The following is a 16,055-nucleotide window of genomic DNA, read 5'->3' as shown; positions in this document are numbered from 1 at the left end:
AACCAACTGACATCTTAACTTCTAACTTCAATGTTTAATGCTTATACTTCAACACAAGGACACACTTGAATGGATATTTTAACTTTTTTTCCATTTCAACATTTTAAAGGTGCTATATATATACGACACTCAGCGCATTAATACAGCAAACAACTATTTGCTATGTAAAGATATAGTGGAGTGTCTACCTGAGCAGAGAATGAAGTTACTCTCCCTCTGTGTGTGTGTGTTGTAATCAGAACTTCTCTGTGCTTTGTTGACATGTGTCTTCTAGTGCATGTGAGCTGCCCCACTGGCTGGCTCATGGCCTCTACTCTGCACTGCCCTCATATGGTAACAGCTGATAACGCCGTCCAGACCCACAGCAGCGTCATGGAAGCACAGCTACATGCACTGCTCAAAATATTATGATCAGAATCAAAGGAAGGGTGTAGAGTAACAAATGTAAGCTTCCCTCCCACACTCAGGATAGTTTCATTTTCACTTGCACGTAGAAAACTTTGTGATAAAACAGACTAGGACAGATATTAAATATATGATACTGCACCATATCATTAGTGTTGCCACAGCTATTTGAAATATCGATGAATAAACACCAAAGGTAAGAAGTTGAATTTACGGAAATGGTTGAAACATTTAATTCCAGCATAAGAATAAATGCTGACCTATGGTGGATATTTACAGGCACATTCATGGAGAACACACAAAGAACATGTTGAAGGTGAAGACACAAAACTATTTATTGCTCTCCTTTGACTGTGTTTTGTGTGAAGGTGCTTCCTCACCTTTGTCTGCTTGCAAACAACAGAAAATGCAGTATTATGTTTGCATGTGGCTTAGCTAACTACAGTAACTTGCTTCAGCTAACTTTTCCCACCCCATCATCATCCTAGTGATCAACAGCACCGATAGGCATAGGCTGCTCAAATAATCTTTTGATATAATAAAAGAAAAAAACCTGCAATAAACTATTTTATTGGAATAAAAAGCAAGAGGAAAAAACATTTCACAACAGCAAAGTTCACATACATGTTGATATAACATTATTGTGTATTTTTCATATTTATTACACAATGTATTTCATATAATGTTGCACTACACACAAGCATATTTTATGTAAATCCACATTTTGAACAGGTTATTTTATACTTATTTTATCCCACAAAGTAAAATAGGAGAAACATTTTTTAACTAACTCAACTATGACGCATGTGATGAAGCCTACAAAATATGCATAACATGCTTGAAAATGAAAATAAAAACCACAAAAAGCATCCTGCACATAACTGTTATTATTATTATTGTTTTAAAGAAGCAATTTTTTCATGCTTCATGTACCCTTTAGCGTCTGTATGAGACACACTGGGCTTTACTAACTCCAAAGAAAACCCACCCACATCATTATTATATGCTCAGAGCCACTGACGTAGTATAAAGAGTGAGATAGTCCACACAGAGAAAGAAGGAGGGGATGTGGGTCAAACAAACAATGGACTTTCATCCAGGAGACCACTCTTCGTGTCCCTGCAAAACTTAAAGTTAGTCGTAGACTTTTTTTCACGTCAGTCGTTAGTCATGTGAGTCGTTAGTCACTCAGTAGTGACTGAGTTGTTAGTAAGTTAAGTTAACGTCGCCCACTCTCTTTTCCTAAATCTAACTTTCTGTAAAGAAGGAAGTTTATTTTGAAAAGAAACTATGCATGCAACAAGTGGAAACTGACACACGTAGAGCTTTGTTTGAGGCTTAAGGCCACTGACCAAGCGTTTGTATTTGACCAGTTGGGAGTGAGAATGTGTGGACTGGTCATCAGCAGTATGTAGGTCTACAGGTCGTCGAGAAAGTCTTCTCCGAAGGTAATCATCTGTTTCAGTGCGGTCAGGATCAGCGCATTAATATCATCATTTGTTTCGATTTCTGAGTGGTAGTTCTTCACAAGAAAGATGCAGTTCGGTGGAATGCCGAGCAACATGCTGAATTTGTCGACCTAAGTAACAGGATTTCAGTTGATTAGTAAATGGCAAAGTTGTGACTAAAAAAATGAGATTCTTGCGCTCAAATTCTGAAAATTTAACTCTAACAACAAATACAAAATCACCAATAAAAACCTACCTGTTCCTTCAAGTACTTGATCCTGTATGTTTCCTTTATATCTTCTTTCGCCTGAGGACACGCTTCATCAACTTTGGTGAGAATAGCCAGTTGGGGAATTCCTGTCAAGACAGAAACATAATCCGTATTTGCTTTGCTGGTATTTTGATTCATAAAACCAGATCTGGTTCCATTAGTGAACACAGTCATGACCGTTGTGATGTCGGCTCTTACCCATTTCAGCGGCTGCTAGTCTGACTTCTCTCAACTTCTTCACAACTTCTTCACTTATTATAGATACTAAGCCAGCAGGAATGACACAAACCAGGACGTGAACTCTGTCTTCCAGAGTGGGAGATGAGATGTAGTCCCTATCAGTCTCCTGAAGCTGGGCTATAGGATTGAACTAGAAAAACGATTTAAAAAAAGATTATCTACTGTTAACTATTCAATATAACAGTTAAATAGTAGCATTTGGCACAATGTAATGCAAAAAAAAGTGTAAAATGCAAAACCGTATGAAAAAAGAAAAGTAGATAACTTAAATAATGTCAGAGTTCAAAGAGTTGTACCTTATAACCATTTGGCATATGTCCCCTCATGGCCAGTTTCACGTCTTGCACATCAACTCCTGTCTCAGTATTTTGCTCAAAGCCCATGATGTCATTGAAAATGACAGAGTAAAAGCTATCAGGGTCTTTGCGGATTTTATAAGCCGTGTACTGTAAAGCAGAAGGTGGAATTATTTGCATCACTTTAGCAAATCCCTGATCAATTTGCAATAAAAAATGTCAAACAGACATTGTTTCTTCCAAGAAAACAACAGGTGAGGCATTCAATTAAAGCTATAACTCTAAGCTTCCATTGTCTGCACGGTAACAAAAAAATGAACTGGATGTGCAATACAATTATACCAAATGTATGTGCTGTTTTTGCCAAACTTAAAGCACACAATCAAAAGTTCAGAATCAAACTCTTGTTGCTGTATCTCTGCTGTCCTCTCTATTGCACTGCTGATTAGGCTACGTTAAGCAACATCTAAACTGTAACAGGTTCACAAGGCTGGGCTCAGAGTTTTAAAATGTTTTAGTCCTCTATTTCAATCCTTTATTTTAACGTTCATTTATTTGTACTTCTAGATTTACGCAAATATCAAACACATTTCAAATTAAATGTGCGTCGTTTTAACTGAGAAGCCATTCATCATCTTTTACAGCTGTTGGTGATGGTGACATAAACAACACTAGCTCCAAACTCTTTTGCTAAGAGTCAGTGTTGGATGCATTACCTACAGTGTCATAATGACACATTAATGTAGAAAGGCAATTGAACACATTGGCCTACAATACATCATAGACGTCCAATTAAACTGTTCAGTTACTAAATGTTAATCCTTCCAACCAATCACAATCCTGATTTGTTTTAGTGACCATGGTATAAAGCTAAATATTAGATAGTGTACGGAAATTATCAGTGGAAATGCACAAATGTGATCAGTTATCTTTAATGCTTTCATATCCATTTCAGTTATAAGGCTGTGATGGGTTTTGAAACATTTAAACAGTTCTTTAGAATCACCACAATTAACAAGTTATTCATACCTTTTTGGTAAAGCTGCTTCCAGAGATTGCATCTGTCGCAGCTCGACCACTAACTGTGCCTTTTAAAGCAGTGTCAACAGAGTTGAAGAAACTGGACTTGCCAGACCCGACCGGTCCATGAAGCAGAATTCGGAGATGTTGGACATCTTGGTTTCGAGGTTGGTAAGATTTCACAAAAGCAAGATTCTCCTGGTAGTCACTTTAAATCAAAGAAAAAGAACATGAGAACAGTATACTTTATTATATTGATCATTAAATGTACAACATGTGACTCATACTCACTCCGTCACATTCCTCCATGGCTTACTAAAATATGCTAAAGAGAAAGTTACATGTGTTAACATAAAGCTGTATCGTAAAACTTCAGCAACATCATGCATTCCTTTTGGTAAATGTTAGCGTTATACATTTCAATCACTTTTGCAATATTTGGAACATTTAGAAGGTGAAATTATGACAATTCAAGACTTACCTCCCCCCATTGATGTAAAGGGAGACATTAACATGTAAAAGTGCATGAATTTAAATACAATGTTCTAGAGAAGGAATGTTGCAAATGCCTAAATTGAAATGTTAACTTCAGTTAAATACTCTTAGTGGTAAAGATGCAAATGAAAGTGTTTATTTCTATTTATTTTTCAAGGTTTTTTTCTGAATAGAAAATGAAGCTGCTTAACGAGAGTGAAGAGCTAAGCCATATACAGTAGTAGGAAATATACAATGCAAATAATTAATGAAAAACATAGAACATGTTATGCATCACTGCTAGCAGTTGCTAACAGCAAGAAGATGATAACAGGAGACACACAGGTAAAACCATCAAGACTGTGGTCACAAATTTAACTAAAAATAAAGAAAATATAGTTCAAGTATGTCAAAGTTATGTCAACACGTACCAAATTGAAATGACAGTCAAGACAATTTTCACTTTCAAGTTCAGTGATTAATTACGTATAGAGGTAAAAGTGAAGGCTTAACTCTGCAGTACATAAAGCATGTCTTTCATTAATTAAAATTCATAAAGAGACAATCTTATGAGTTTAACAATGTTCTGAAATATTTTGAGTATCTTACGGTTAGGAGGCGCAGGAGGCGCAGGAGGCTTAGGAGCTGGTTTTGACGATCCTCCACCCATGGCTACAAAAAGATATAAGGTGTAAACAAGAAATATTATTAAACAATATTTATTACCAAAAACAAACCAAACGTCAATTTCTCAAATGTATTTTTGCAAGTTTGACTGTGTGCAGGGTTTTATTTACAACTTTTGATACTTATCCCTCTCCTTCACACTCGTGAAATAAATATGTGATGTAATCTTCTGAGTTCAAACAATGTTCTGAAATATTTTGAGGATCTTACGTGGAGGCGTGCCACCCAGCACTACAAAAAGATATAAGGCAACATGTCAACAAGAAACATTATTAAACAATATTTATTACCAAAAACAAACCAAACTTTGACAGAATATTTGAGGCTTCATATTTCAGAATATTCATTTGTAAGTTCAGACATGTTGTAAGTTTATCACCGGTAAAACAGACTCAGGTGCAGCACAAGCAAAGTATTTATTCTTCTTGAATATGTGTAATTAAATTTATCCAATTGAATTCACAGAAAACACAAAAGTTAGAGTATAGAGAAATTATTCCATCAAAGCTGACAAGCAGAGTGCACAAATTGATGTAATATATCCGTCAAATAAATTATTTCAACACAAATGAAGAATCTGTTATTTTGTATATATTTATATATTTCTCAAATGTATTTTTGCAAGTTTGACTGTGCAGGGTTTTATTTACAACTTTTGATCTACTTATCCCTCTCCTTCACACTCATCAAATAAATGTCCTAAGAAATCTTCTGAGTTTAAACAATGTTCTGAAATATTTTGAGTATCTTACACACAGGAGCACATTTTTTCCAAAGTCCCCACATGCCTACAAAAAGATATAAGGCAACATGTAAACAAGAACCATTATTAAACAATATTTATTACCAAAAACAAACCAAACATTGACAGAATATTTGAGATTCATATTTCAGAATATTCATTTGTAAGTTCAGACATGTTGTAAGTTATCACTGGTAAAACAGACTCAGGTGCAGCACAAGCAAAGTATTTATTATTTTTGAATATGTGTAATTAAATTTATACAATTTAATTCACAGAAAACACAAAAGTTAGAGTATAGAGAAAGTGAAAGTACAAAGATAAACTGTCAAGAAATTATTATTATTTTACCTTTCACTGGATCCAAAGAAGTATCTGGACAGAAAGAAAAATTAAATTGTACCTCTGCATGAATTTAATGATACAGTTCATACAGTAAGTCATGCCACTATAAGAGCATTGGGATAAACATCCATCACGTTCTTGTAGTTTAAGATGACGTTTATCAAAATTAATAATATTTAAAAATAATCTTACATCCGCTGTTATGCCCGTGAGAAGAAGTACTGCAGTCAACCCACCGTCTACCTTGAAAAACACTGTCAAGCCAACACCCACGATGTTTTGTGGTACTTGGTTTGCGTTACTGCAAGAGCGTGCACTGACTTCAAAACCAACTCAGAGTGTCACTCAGATAATATCAGGACATCCTGATGCAGAGTTCCAAAGTTGAAGCCCTTTAAAATCTGATATATGAGCTATCCATCCATCCATCCATCCATCCATCCATCCATCCATCCATTCATCCATCCATTCGCGGTGGCAGCAGGCCAAGCAGGCTGACCCAGACTTCCCTCTCCCCACAACATGTTCCAGCTCATTCGGGATCCCGAGGCGTTCTCAGCCCAGCTGGGAGATGTAATCCCTCCAGCTGTTCTGGGTCTTCCCCGGGGTCTCCTCCCAGTTGGGCGTGCCCGGAAAACCTCCAATGGCAGGCCCCAAGGACGCATCCTGATTAGATGCCCGAACCACCTCAGCTGACTCCTTTCGACGCGAAGGAGTAGCGCCTCAACTCCAAGCTCCCTCCTGATGTCCGAGCTCCTTACCCTATCTCTAAGGCTGAGCCCGGCCACCCTACGGAGGAAACTAATTTCGGCCGCTTGTATCCGCGACCTCGTTCTTTCGGTCACGACCCAGAGTTCGTGACCATATGTGAGGGTTGGAACGTAGACCGACCACTAACTCCAGAGCTTTGCCTTCCGGCTCAGCTCCCTCTTCACCAAAACGCTCCGGTGCAGCGGCTGCGTTACTGCTGCAGCCGCACATATACAGTCGTAGGAAATATACAATGCAAATAATAAATGAAAAACATAGAACATGTTATGCATCACTGCTAGCAGTTGCTAACAGCAAGAAGATGATAACAGGAGACACACAGGTAAAACCATCAAGACTGTGGTCACAAATTTAACTAAAAATAAAGAAATTATAGTTCAAGTATGTCAAAGTTATGTCAACACGTACCAAATTGAAATGACAGTCAAGACAATTTTCACTTTCAAGTTCAGTGATTAATTGCGTATGGAGGTAAAAGTGAAGGCTTAACTCTGCAGTACATAAAGCATGTCTTTCATAAAAGTGTGTTTCTGTTTAAAATTCATAAAGAGACATTTTATGAAACCATATGAATAAAATCAGTTACACATTACCTGTTGTTACATAATAGAAAGTCCTTACCTTTATATCTGCAGAGTGCCGCTTCAAGTAATGTGGACAGAAAGAACGGTTCTTATTATATAAGTTATCCACTTACTTTCACTTTCAGGATGAAGCCAATCATTAATCCAAGTTTATTTGTATGACCAATTGGCCAACCTGCCAACACCAAGAAAATCACTAACCTGGGGCAACAGTGTTTGCTGAGATAACAGAATACCGACCACATAATGTTAAGTTTTGGTTTGTGTTTAGTTCAGCCTTGACTTTATAAGATAAGATAAGATTAACTTTATTAGTCCTGCAGTGGGGAAATTTACAGGATTAAACTTCCCCCTGCCATCGGTAACAAAGGGGAATGACTGATGCATGTACATAGGGTTGACAGATGTCTTCTTGTTTTTGTAATCCTCTCTTAAATCCCTTTCTTTTAAAGTACAAATTACTCATAACAGGCAGTAAAAGACAATACAGAAGGACCAGACAGGTGAGGCACACTTTGTTCATCACATCAATTATTAGAATTCATATTACAGCAAAGGGAAAGATAGGATTGGAACAATGTCTTATTTAATCTTGACTTTCTGTAATATATGGTCCTGCATATGACGACAACACTGACAGGGATTATTCTCCTGGCTGGTGACTACATATTTTAAGCATAGTTTGTACTTAATTAGAAGTACAGAAAATACTTTAGGCTAAATCTTTTGTGTGATAGTTCTGATCTGAATGATTCCACTGTACGCTCCTTAAACACAGTAATAAAAACTTGCATACGAGGCAATTAGTGGTGCTGAGTAATTTAGGAATCATTATAATTCTGATGCATTAAAAAAAATTGTGTTGCTGCTGTTATTTATCATTTATCAACGTGGTCTGTTTGCTTTCCGAAATGAACTAAAAGACAATAAAAATAATGTATTTTTTTAACAATGCAATTTAAAGTGAAAATGTGTAATGTATGTAATGGAGAGCTGGAGGTGGTGCTATGTTGAACAAAGCCCCCACAGGGCGTCAGATGGAGCCACATATCTGACTGGCTCTTTAACACAAGTTTTCTGATAGGTGACATAGAGAGGATGGTCTTTTCTCATACCTCTCTAGACACTAGAGACACATGTTTGTGTTGAACAGCCGTGAAAAAGTGCATTTTACATAAAATGCAGTGACTGGACATAAGAAGTGGACGTCGTTGTCGTGACGTCACCGCATTAGGCATTTTGGCCAACGCCATCTTGCTTTTTTGCAACCAATGAGTGGAAGTAACCATATTTCGACTGCAGAGAAGTGACAAGGAATACGGCTCTGGTAGCAGTAGCGACCTGTCAATCTATTCTGCCTATTTTACTGTAAATGGGACCATAATTTACTAAATGAACATCATTCTGTATTGGAGAAGACTTGAAACTAGCGATTTAAACCAAAAACTTATGTTTATAATGTTTACTGAGGTAATATATCAGGTGAGAAGTAAGGTAATTTACTCATAGACTTCTTTTTGCAATAAGAGAAGTCGCCACCTGCTGGTCAGTAGAGAGAATGCAAGTTTAAGGCACTTCCACAATGGATCCACTTTTCAGAACTGTAGGTTGCCACCTGATAGGATGTGAGCTTAAACAGTGGTGCAGTGATGTTCCACATAAAAAGTGTTTAGTTTACTAAAATAATACGGATCACATATCTGGAAAGTTACATTACAGTTTCTTAGTTTACTCGTAGCCAACTTAATGCTTTTTGCATTAAGAGCTTTTCTGCTCTGATCTCTCTTTCCCTGTTTTTTGTCCCTCTCTTATTTTCTAACCCGGTCTTATTTGTGTTTTGGGAAGATGAATAGAGAGTGAGAAACAGATGCCATGCCTGAACCAAACCATTGTTAACATGTATGATTTTTGAAGTAAGAACTAGTTTACCCACAAAATTTGGATTTAACTTATCATATGCAAATAGTGTCTCGTTGCTCCTGTAGAATTTGCACATATTTGAATTAGGTAATATGCATACGTTTGCAAAAAAATCACACACTTTCTATGCAAATGTGCCTAATAGCAAAAACAGTGCAATCCCCAAAGATCAGTCTAAATAGGTACATGCAGTTACAGTGAATGTACGGTAAATGATATGTATTTTGGGGAATAGTGGCAGGATGCAAGGACAATTGTGTCATGAAACATAATGAATAAAGCTACCCTACATGTCATATATGAAAATACATGAGAAAAAACATGGATTAAATGTAAGGTTATTAGACTTGGCCTATATAAACAAATAAACAAATAATTTATTCTCTCTCTCTTTTCCCAAATCCTGCGCTTACAGTTTTCCCTCCCCCTCCTAATTGCCTTCGGGAGGTTTGGGTGGAAGTGGCCCTCTGGTACAGACCTCTGGTGCAGGCGGCCTCTCACCTCTCACAACCGACACAGTGGCTTCAAGCACATTTATACTTTGCCACTTGAATAACTGCAATCAGATGCAAAAACAAGTTATACAGACATTCATGGCTCCCAGAAGAATGGCTTTTGTGATCGGGACCTTTCCTCTATCGCCACAATCTATAGCAACTGATAGATAAGCCTTCAGTTTCTGTTGAGTTTATGACCACACACCTGTAAAACAAAGACATTTCATCAGACTCAACTGCACTTTGTGTTTAATGACAGGTAGCAAGTGTTAGCATGTTAACACCCATAACTCAAACATGAACATATTATTACGAAGCATTAGTATGTTTGCATTTTCCAGCATGTTAGCATGCTAATGTGAGCATTCAGCACCGCTGTGTACAGCCCCACAGAGCAGCTAGCATGGCTTTAATCTCTCAGTCGTATGTATCCTCTTGGTAGAAAATACCAAACAGTGAATTGAACAAATGCCTTTTAACGAAAACTATTGAGTAATCACCTCTCCATTGTATACATGTCTGTCCAAAATGCCATCACTTCATTTCATTAGATATTTGTATGAAATCATCATAATTGGCAAACTAGTTCTTGAGTTATGGCCAAAAATGTGTTTTATGAGGTCACAGTGACCTTTGACCAGCAAAATCCAATTAGTGTGCTGCAGAAAACCCGGCAACCAACTGCACAAAATGGGCGACTAACGACTACAGCAGACAGCTGCAAAAAAGTGTTTTGTATATAACACAGCATGATATATATATATATATATGTCATTAGCATTCAAATCATAGGGTGACAGAGTCACAACATGACAGTGAAGATGTCAGTATAGGATAAGTGCCTTTCGGATTATAACTTTCGGTATAAAAAAGAACGTTGTAGAGTAAGAGACACTACAGATAAGCGTTGTGATATTCCATTCACAGTCAATTTTAAAGTCGCTTGTACACGTAGATGACTTTTTGGCAGGAAGGACAGCGATGCTCCACATCTTGACAGGCCTCAACGCAGAACGGGATACAACAGCAGAGAAAACACCTGTTGGTGAAAACCAAGAGAATTGTGAAATTCCAGTTAATACCCGTTTGTGGAAAAGGATTTTTTTTTGTACTTTTTACGAGATAGAAACTAGACAAGTTTTTACCCAAAGAGGGCGAGGCCACCACAGACGGCCCAGGTCATCAGGCCGGCAGTGCGCTCTGTGTTGGTGATCACTGACTGCTGGCAGTGGGGGCACACAGTTTGTCCTGGGACTTCATGTAGTGCCGGTGTTACTACCAAGTGAGTCACTGAGGATGAGAAATACAGCACATAAAATTCAGGTTTTATCTCCATATTCTTTAGTCTCCATATTCACTTGTACAAGCTAACTGGAAGTTAGTAGATCCTCTTTTTTTAGGTAATAACTAATGATTTTATTTCTTAATGCATTATGTAATAATAACCGTTGTGGCCAGCAAGTCAGACATTTCTGTTGTTAGTTTAGACTTTTCAGTCTTAGATGTCATTACCAGATTTGAGGATGAAATGTACTGACTGCACTGACTCAGCAAGACCAGCAGAGGCTGCCAATAGCACAGCAACTGTAACGTGATAATGACTTTCTGTTTTATTTCTGTCTTTCTAATTTCCCTTTCCTGTAATTTAAGTCATTGAGGCATCCAAAGATAGAGGGTTTTATGGTAAATGACAGATCAGATTGTTCTCATTGTGTAGTGTGAAACTGTCATTGATGGAAAGACTAATTTAAAAAATACTTTAAAATGTATCAATGTAGATGTGAGAATTGCAACACATCCTTCATGTGAGAAGCCTAAACTTCATATGAGCTGCTCCTTACTCGTCTTCTACAAGCAACACTCAAAATGTGAACGTGCATCAAAAGAAGAAGCAGTGAACAATATCTGCTCTCAGATGTGTGTCCATCAATGTGTGTTCACTGGTGTGTTTCCTGTGTGTGCAGGGTGTGAACATGCATTCATCAACAGTTTCTGACAAATGGTGCATCTGGGAGAATAATTTACTAAATGAACATCATGCTGTATTGAAGAAGACTTGATATTAGTGATTGAGAGCATAAACTCATGTTTACAATGTTTACTGATGTAATAAATCAAGTGAGACGTAGGGTCAGGTAGGTATATATAGGGCCTTCTTTTTGCAACCAGAGAAGTCGCCCTTTTTTTAAAGTTGAAGGCATTTCCACATTTGTTTCACTTTTCAGACCTGCAGTCTGATGTCTCATAAGGTTCCCATACATCTAAACTGCATTAAAATATACATGAGGGAAACAATTTTAAACATAAACCAACAATACATCAGACAAAAAACGCTAGAAAACTTTATATTAGGTTTAGTAAAGAACTCCATGGTTTGGCTTAAAATGTCAACAAAATTGAAACAAAACAAAACAAAAACGCAACAAAAGTACTTTGTTCGCTTTAGGCATCAAAACTACTACTTGCTTATGTTTAGATTCGCATGGGACACAAACAGCAATCTCCTGTATGAAAGTGCAGCAATTCATCCACCACCCCGATCTTCTCCCTATGCAAGATTCCGTGGACTCATTTGAAACTTATTTGTGAAACATCAAAAGCAACAGTCTCACCTGTTGTGGTAGGTGCACCCGGGGCCGGAGCATAAGCAATACCTGGTGGATGAAACACAGTTTACCAAAGCAGGAAAGGATGGTTCAGAACAGATATTTCCATCAATCATCAATAACCGGCTTTGCATAAAATACATGTAAGTGCGTATGTAAGTATATATGGTTGTTTTTTTTGTCATACAGCCATAGATTAAAAACAAAGGTCCATTTGTTTTAAAGAAAAGGGTGTGAAATAGTGTTGTTAGGCCGTAGATGGGTAAAATGAACCAGGGGTAACAGTATCAGCTTTTAACTGGGTCAGGCACAGACCTCCCTGATAAACACCAGGTGGAGGCGCTCCAGGCGAGAGGCCCGGCTGAGGGTACATACCTGGCTGTGGCACTGTACCCCCATAGTTCATAGGTGGTCCAGGGTACGGTGGAGCTGATTCATGTTGTTTTTCCATCTTCGGAAATCTCTACTGCATATGAGAAATGTGTGTTATTATTTTCTTTAGTTGATCAACAGGCTTTAAAAGGTAATGAGCAAAAAGTATAAACTTAGTTATAAATGTAAGACATTGTATTCTATTGCTGCCACAAAAAAATACAAACATGTGAACACTTTTCATTACATCGTGACATAGTGATGTGGAAAAGCTTTAATATAGACTGGAGCCAAACTAAATGTGGTATTGTAACCAAGCATGCATCAACAGTTTCATAGGTTTGGTTAGAAATGCAGCCAGATACAAAAAAAAACATTTTCACAAATGTGGATGAGAGCAAAAGAGGGTTTAGAAGCAAACAGTGACACCTCACACACATTTCCAGTTATAAATATATCTACAAAATGTTTTTAAGAAAGATTGAACTGGTTGATTGATTGATTGGTCAGATCAGATGTATTGATTTAACTCATGCAAGAGGAAGTGACCTGACTTCTGTGTACTAACTGACATTTCAAGAGGATCTAGACACTAACCACACGTTTCACATCCTCTTTACAAGCCACACTCCCGTGAACATCCGCAACTGCAACTGCATTATTCACTCTACCATCTCCTGAGACAAATATGTGGCTATTTAGTGTGAGTGTTATATTATATTATATAAGTGGTACTTAGGCATAAATGAGTAAGCACCATTTTACTGTTGTAGTTGGTCAAGATAGCAAATTTTATCTAATCTTTGATCTAATGTTAGTAGGAGTTTCATCTATAAGAGTGCATCATATTTTATAAGATAGCCAGATATTTTGTGCAATATTTGCCTCTAAAATGTAGAGAGGGCATAAAATGGAAATACTCAAGTACATTACAAGTATTTCAAAATTGCACTTAAGCACAGTACTTGAGCAAATGTACATTATTACTTCCCACCACTGGGGAAAACTACGTGTATTAAAGTATAAATAAAGACATGTCAAACTGTAGTATTGCTACAGTATGCCTTGGTGTCTGGCAGGTGGATGGAAGTAATTTGCTAAGTGGGGGAGGCGTGGGGCAGTAGAGCTTGCATTTAAAAGCTCTTTGCATCGATAATGTTGTTTTATACTTGTCCAGATCCATTAGAGCCTCTTTCAGTGAAGGAAAGCAACATGCTTTTTTGCTTTATTTTGAGAACAGAAAAAGGCTGCGACGTATGCGGATCAGTCTCAACAAGCGCAGCCAGTCCCTTCCTGGTTCTCATCATAAATCCATCATAAATCAATTAGAGCAACATGAGCCACGCACATTAATTCACCACAGCATTGTACTTGTGCCTCGCCCTGTTTTGTTTGGTCAGTGTGTCTGAATAAGCTTTACATGTATTCACTACCTTCATGTTCTTTGCATCCATTTTGTTTTTACAGTGGTTGAATAATAATATCAGCTAAATCCACATTCGTACACACAGCTGATACCTTTTACACCATCGCAACAGCAGCAGATAGTTACATAACTACATCATTTTAAAAAAAGATTTACCCGTTACTTTCCATTAAAATAAAAGAGAAAGTTACCCACCCTGTCTGTTGGAGCCTGGTACTGAGTGAGGTACGAAGAATCACGGTGAAGCCAGGGGAGATGGAAGAAGGATAGAGCAAAGTATTTCCTGTTTTTCGTAGTGCAGGGACTGTAGTCCCAGCTTCAAGCCCCCTCCCTCTTTCCCCTCCCTCTATGTGACTGGGTGGGTCTAAACAGAATTAACAGAATAAATATGAAAGTGTTTGTTCAATATTGTTCTAATAATGACCAGTACGGCAATAAGCGTTACGAATACAGAGCTCAGCGAAAAGAGGGGCAGAGAGACGGGTTGTTTGCTGAGAACAAAGTATTATTTGTTGGCCCAACATAATGCGTCATATCATTGATCTGTCACTGTTACAGTCAGCAATCCTCGACAAATTTAAGAATACATACATTCAGTACATTAGTAATACTAAACACTGTGACTGAGCCTACTTCAGGTCAAGAGACCAAGACAGTATTTTTTTGGATGAACAGAAAGAAATGTCTCTTTGTTTGTTTGTAAGAGACAGACTATCACCAAACTATTGCTGCCTATACCGATCATCTATTCATGTATTTTCCTGTCAGCCAGTCCTCTAGCGTTCTGTGGTTTGCTGCTTGCTCAGTCTAATAAGAAACATGTGTGCAAAAAAAAATACAAAACCCGCCCCCATTCTTCCCACCAAAAAAAATTCCACAACTTTCTTTCCTTTTACAATCCTCTAAAACACCATGTGTACAATCTATCTGCCTTGTTTTTTGTTCATGATAGCATAGGAAATGTCCTACACCTTAGCAATTAATCAACATTGTATCGTGGAAAAGATGACAAGAGTTCATCAGCAGTGTCTTAGCCCCATACGTGCATGTGTGTTCCGTCAGTTAGGGTGACCACCCCACACGGCGTCTTTCAGGTGGCCCATCAGGCTGCTGCAACGCTCAATGAGGCTGATGCCTTCTCGAGGTGCAAAGCTGGGTGAAGATGGGTGATTATTCATGCCACTGCGCAAGAAGGTGAAAAGGCACACGACAGACCTGCTGTCTTTCACCACTCTCCAAATACTTCTGCAACAGATGCTGGGGAGATAAATATTTATGTTGGAAGCAGCACAGTATTTGCAAATGCAAGCAGCGAGAGCGTTTCCCTTCTTTACACCACAGTCGACCCAACTGATGCAACTAGTTTGCCAGAACATGACACATTACATCATGTGGATGCTTTAGAGGATAGTGGCGTTGTAACTTTCCACACTGAAAGCATCTCTGGGATGGAGTACTCTAGTCCTGATGATACCGTGACTCTCTCTCAGGAAATGTCTTTTGAATCAGTCTTGCCTCCCTCCATGGAGGTGTTGCAGGAACAAGCCAAAGAGTGAAGAAGATTATTGTTCTTCACCGTGGACAGATTCTTAGAGAACTTATTGTGTGTTTTCTGAGGAAAGTATCATGGATGATGACGTTTACTTGTAAGTTATTCTTCCCGATGGAAAGCTTGAAAAGGCTGTGGACGATGGTCGTGTTTTGAGGGATGTACTGGAATGACTATATGAGCAGTGCACTATGGGAAATGCCTTCAAAGTGCCGTCATGATTTTGGTAAACAAGAATGTGAAAGCGTGGGAAGAATAATACAACCCACATCATGAAAGGTCATGAGATCATTTACTTACCCCAGTACCCAGGATGCCGAGGACAAACTAATTGTCAAGTATGTAAGTGAGAGACACCCAGCGCCGATCCCTTTTCCTTAGAGTTTGCACTGGATCAGACTT

General features: G+C 38.1%; 2 protein-coding genes across 3 annotated transcripts; both read right to left on the bottom strand.

Moving 5' to 3' along the window:
* Positions 1 to 959: 959 nt before the first annotated feature.
* On the bottom strand, positions 960 to 4,839 carry LOC142944938 (interferon-induced protein 44-like). Of its 2 annotated transcripts, XM_076086167.1 has the most exons (7): positions 4,764 to 4,839; positions 3,972 to 4,005; positions 3,690 to 3,888; positions 2,661 to 2,810; positions 2,323 to 2,494; positions 2,110 to 2,210; positions 960 to 1,984 (listed from the first exon to the last, which is right to left on the bottom strand). In XM_076086167.1, the coding sequence occupies exons 1-7, from the start codon at positions 4,822 to 4,824 to the stop codon at positions 1,823 to 1,825; spliced, it is 879 nt and encodes a 292-aa protein (XP_075942282.1). In that variant the 5' UTR covers positions 4,825 to 4,839; the 3' UTR covers positions 960 to 1,822. The 2 variants fall into 2 exon arrangements, with proteins under 2 accessions (XP_075942282.1, XP_075942281.1); XM_076086166.1 differs by lacking the exon at positions 4,764 to 4,839 and having other exon boundaries at positions 3,972 to 4,317.
* Positions 4,840 to 9,932: 5,093 nt separating this feature from the next.
* LOC142944937 (LITAF domain-containing protein-like) lies at positions 9,933 to 14,397 on the bottom strand. The gene is made up of 5 exons (XM_076086165.1): positions 14,300 to 14,397; positions 12,682 to 12,772; positions 12,313 to 12,354; positions 10,846 to 10,990; positions 9,933 to 10,739 (listed from the first exon to the last, which is right to left on the bottom strand). Exons 2-5 carry the CDS (start codon positions 12,755 to 12,757, stop codon positions 10,634 to 10,636), a joined length of 369 nt encoding a protein of 122 aa, XP_075942280.1. The 5' UTR covers positions 12,758 to 12,772; positions 14,300 to 14,397; the 3' UTR covers positions 9,933 to 10,633.
* Between the last annotated feature and the right edge of the window lie 1,658 nt (positions 14,398 to 16,055).

Source organism: Anarhichas minor, unplaced genomic scaffold (genome assembly GCF_050575085.1).
Source record: "Anarhichas minor isolate MPS153535 unplaced genomic scaffold, ASM5057508v1 ptg000007l, whole genome shotgun sequence".
Lineage (NCBI taxonomy): Eukaryota > Metazoa > Chordata > Actinopteri > Perciformes > Anarhichadidae > Anarhichas > Anarhichas minor.
The sequence above is the reverse complement of the archived record's forward strand: the minus strand, read 5'-3'. Positions and strand labels throughout refer to the sequence as shown.